Source organism: Chrysochloris asiatica, unplaced genomic scaffold, assembly GCF_000296735.1.
Source record: "Chrysochloris asiatica unplaced genomic scaffold, ChrAsi1.0 scaffold00098, whole genome shotgun sequence".
Taxonomy (NCBI): domain Eukaryota; kingdom Metazoa; phylum Chordata; class Mammalia; order Afrosoricida; family Chrysochloridae; genus Chrysochloris; species Chrysochloris asiatica.
The window spans coordinates 5,504,015-5,508,567 of NW_006408616.1; the positions used below are offsets into that span (position 1 = coordinate 5,504,015).

At 37.5% G+C, this 4,553-nt stretch overlaps 1 protein-coding gene and 1 pseudogene across 1 annotated transcript in view; both read left to right on the forward strand.

Moving 5' to 3' along the window:
- Nucleotides 1-4,553, forward strand: part of LOC102817780 (lymphoid-restricted membrane protein-like) — a 105,497-nt gene that overhangs the window by 90,331 nt on the left and 10,613 nt on the right. The window contains exon 13 of the mRNA XM_006866978.1: nucleotides 4,329-4,476. Within this exon, the coding sequence (XP_006867040.1) occupies nucleotides 4,329-4,476 (148 nt within the window). The remainder of the gene's footprint in view (nucleotides 1-4,328; nucleotides 4,477-4,553) is intronic.
- LOC102834464 lies at nucleotides 1,289-1,685 on the forward strand (annotated as a pseudogene).

A 4,553-nucleotide genomic window follows, 5' to 3' on the forward strand; every position in this document is an offset into this window, starting at 1 on the left:
AAGGCTTTCAATTTCTCTCAAATTGTTTTTGCAAGCTCATTCATAAACAAGTGAAATTTCAAAATTGCTTCATGTGAAAAATCTCTGGAAGCTTTAACATTTATTATACCTAAATAAGCTTGTTAAACATGCTCTTTTCTTAAGAAGACATTTAATCATGGTGGTAGTTATAGTTTGATTGTTTGTTACACATTTTTAAATATCTTGGATCCTTTCTCATCTTTTATTAAAGAATATTATTATTTTGAGGCTTTCTGGTCCTGTAAAATTTTACAGTCTTGAACACCCTCTACAGGGTTGCTATGAGTCAGAACTGACTTGATGGCACACTGCAACAACAAAAAGTATTTATTTTTAGTTTAATTAAAGTTATGAATGTACATAATTTTTTAAAGTAGAATAGTTCTATAAGTCATCTTGTTCCATTTCTCATGCTCCAGAGCAACAGCTGTTAACTCTTTCAGCTTGTTGGATTGTTTCTTTGTGTGTATTTACATCTATATACCTAAATAAAAAACATGGTTATACTTCACATAGTGATTTATTTTCAGTTTCAGGCATTATAGATTGATTTCTCATTACAAAGATAAATATTCCATTCTTTATCTGTCATTGTTTCCAAATACTCTTCTCATGGTCCTTGTTGTTGTCTTCTCTTATTTCCTTGCCAAGCGTGCATCCCGTGGTACTTACATGTACCCTGAACACCTTTCTCTCTTGTTTTAATTTACTCATTTGGCAAATCTACAACCCTAGGTAGATTCACTTCACCTGCTTTGTATTGATCTGCCTGACTGGAACACAAAATCACACCCCTATGCTGACTGTGCTCTCTTTAAATTCATCATCACAAATCTCAAGTAGATCCTTGATGGCTTCCCATCATTTCCCCTCATCCTAGCTTAAATATCAATTTTACACTATCACCTTGCTTTTCAAACTACAATCATCTCCTCCTCCATCTTCTTTGTCAACTGATGACTTGCCTTCTACCTCGCTGAGAAAATTGAAGCCATCAAAAGAGAATGCTGTAAATTGTGAACCTACTAGTTAGTATCTGAACCATGTCTACCTATTACTGTCCTAATCCTAAGCCCAATGATAGGAACCACCTGTGTATGATATTCACCTCCCTCTAACAGTTTTGGCCCCAGTTCTCCCTGTTTTCTTCTACCTTCTACTGAAATATTTCCATCTGCACACAAATTCAATGTTGCTTTTAGGATGTAAAAAAGTAACACAAAGCTCTTCTGCACTGCCTACTGAGGAGGCAGCCATCTCTACTGGCATGGTTGCCCTCAGACCCCTGCTGAAGCCCAAGATCGTCAAAAAAAAAGGACCAACAAGTTCATCCAGCATCATTATGTCAAATTAAGTGTAACCGGCTCAAGCCCAGAGGCACTGACAAAGGATACAGAGAAGATTTAAGGGCCAGATCTTAATGCCCAACATTGGTTATAGGAGCAACAAGAAGACAAAACTCATGCTGCCTACTGGCTTCCTCAAGTTGCTGGTCCACAATGTCAAAGAGCTGGAAGTGCTGCTGATATGCAACAAATCTTACTGTGCAGAGATTGCTCACAGCATTTCCTCCAAGAATCACAAAGCCAGCGTAGAGAGAGCAGCTCAGCTGGTCATCAGTCACCAGTCCAAATGCCAGGCTGCCAAGCGAAGAAAATGAATAGACAGTCTGTTTTCAAGTTTTATTTGTGCTAAATAAAACCATAAAAGCATACACAAAAAATAAGTAACACAAAGCACAAACAAAATCACCTGTGTTCACCTTGTCTCCTCTGGCTACCACCCAACTTTTTTATTCCCACTGATAGCAAACTATTCAAAAGAAATTATAGCCACTGTCTTCATGATTCATAGATATTCCAGCTAGGTGAAGGAATCTAGGTTAGAGGTCATTTCCCTTAGAATTATCATTGCATTGCTTCATTTTTCAACTTATCATTTGATACCGCCACTCAAATTTTATGTCATTTGGTACTCAAGCCTTTGCTTATGTTTTCTTTTTTACTTTCTCAGAAGCTTTAAATGTAACTTATTTTCCTTGCAGTGGTTGTTGTTAAGTGACATTGAATTCATTCCAACTCATAGCAACCCTGTATAGGGTTTCTGAGGAGCAACTGGTGGGGTTCAACTGCTAACCTTGTGGTTCAAACTGACCTTGTAGTCTAGTGCTTATCCCACAGTGCCACTGCCCTCCTTTGCTATGGGTCCCCTTTTACCCACTGGTTTGGGCCCTCGTTTTTAAACTGGCAAGTTATATCCTGGAGTTTGAAATATTTCTTACTTTTTCCCCTCTATTTTCAGGCATTATTCTGTACTTTCTCGCATCCCATTATTTGAATACGGTACCTCTTGAGTGGATCCTCCTTCATCTCTTTTCTACCTCTTAGCCTTCTTATCAGGGAGATTTCTTCAACTTTATCTTGCAACTCTTCTATTGAGGCTTTGTTCTTTTTAAAAGTTTTCAATTTCCAGCAACTACTTTTTTGTTATTGTTCTTCGGTTTTAAAATAATAACTTTGTTCTGTTTCTTAGTGTTTTGTTCTATTGTGCATAGGGTTGATGTGAGGTGGAACTGACATGCTTGCATCTAAATACAGCAACAGTGTCTTAGCTACAACTGTTACTTTAGCTTTGTGAATATGTAGTCTTTTCCTGGACGTTTCAGTCTCCCTGCAGTTACTTTCCTCCAGCTTGCTTCTTTTTGTGGTTTTTACCACAATCATTAATGCTAGACACTTTCTCCATTGTCTGATGATCCAGTGTTGGAAGCACTATTATGTTGTATGGGACAGGTTCATTTTGACTCAGATTCACACATGCTAAAATGTTTCATTTTAAAACTTCAATTTACATTTCAATGTAAAGAAAACAAAAATCCTGATCATTGGACCGATAAATAACATCAAGATAAATGGAGAAAAGGTTCAAGTTGTCAAAGACTTCATATTGTTGGTAACAACCATCAACACTCATGAACACAGCAATCAAGAAATCAAATGACGTATTGCACTAGACAAATCTGCTGCACAAGACCTCTTTAAAGTGCTGAAGATCAATAAGGATTAAGGCCAGTTCAAACTGTGGTATTTCAGTAACCTCATATGCATCTGAAACGCGGACACTGAAGAAAGAAGACCATAAAAGAATTGATGCATTTGACTTATGGGGTTGGAAAATATTGAACATACTATGGACCACCAAAAGAATCAACAAATTTCTGGATTGGAAGAAGTACAGCCAGAATGCTGCTTAGAAGTCGATATGAACAGACTTCATCTCTCATACTTTGGACATATTGTCAGGAGGGACTAGTCCCTGAAGGACATTATGATTGGTAAGGTGGAGGGTCAGTGAGAGAGAAGACCCCCAGCAAGATAGATTGGCATAGTGGCAGCTACAATGGGTTCAGGTGTAGCAATGATCTTGGCACAGAACTGGACAGTGTTTTGTTCTGTTATGCATAAGGTTGCTATGAGTCAGTACTGACTCAACGGCACCTAACAACAAAAAAAATGTTTCATAGAGGTATACTTTAAGTCAGTGGTTTGTGTTTTTTATTATTTTAATCTTGGGGATGTTAATTTCTCATTAAAAAAAAAAAAAAATCTCCAAACTGCCTGTCTTGATGGTATAGTCTTGGATGTCAGTCTTTGGGAACTGGAAGGAAGAATAACGTCTGAGAGAGAGAGCAGTATTTATACAAACTTTTGCTCAAATTTGTTGCTTTCAGTATGTTGCACGTATCATCAACTACCTGGCATTTCCCAATCTACAGACTTTCTGTTTGTTTAATTCTCTCCAGAGAGTCAACCTTTGTAGTCGTTCACTAACATGGTAGAGGAGAATTTGCTGTGCTAGGGAGCAGTGTAAGGCAGGAGTTCTGTGTATCTAATTGTCTTTAACAGCGACTTTCAACCTGTTTTTTATTTCCAATCCAACCCTTAAGCTTACTTCTAGAGGTATTTGTGTCAGTTCTTGAGTCTTGGGACTTTCACTGTGCAATCTAGATTGCCTTCATAGGCTCTCCTTACTGCCTTTTCAAAACTCAGAGTTTTTGAATCTTCTAAGTTGTTTATCATTTACCCTGCTACTATCCTGCTTTTAAAATGTTGCTATTCTAATCTCCACTGTTTTAGTTGTCCTTGTAGACTCATTGATTTTTTAAAGATACCATTAAATGTCACTTTAGTAGATTTGGGGATGGAGTGATGATAAATGCATGTGTTCAATCAGCATCTTTAACTAGATAGTGAGAATAGTATTTTCATTGTACACGTGTTCTCTCCTTACCCCACCCCTGCCCCCAGGAGAGCCGGGTTAGTAAAGCAGTTGAAGTGATGATTCAGCATGTAGAAAACCTGAAAAGAATGTACGCCAAAGAGCATGCTGAATTAGAAGAACTGAAACAGGTTCTTTTGCAGAATGAAAGATCTTTTAACCCTCTTGGAGATGAAGGTAATAAATAAAAGTTTAAGATACCAGTTATTAGATTTTTCTAACACTTTCCTCTTTTACAAGTGGCTTCAAAAAAG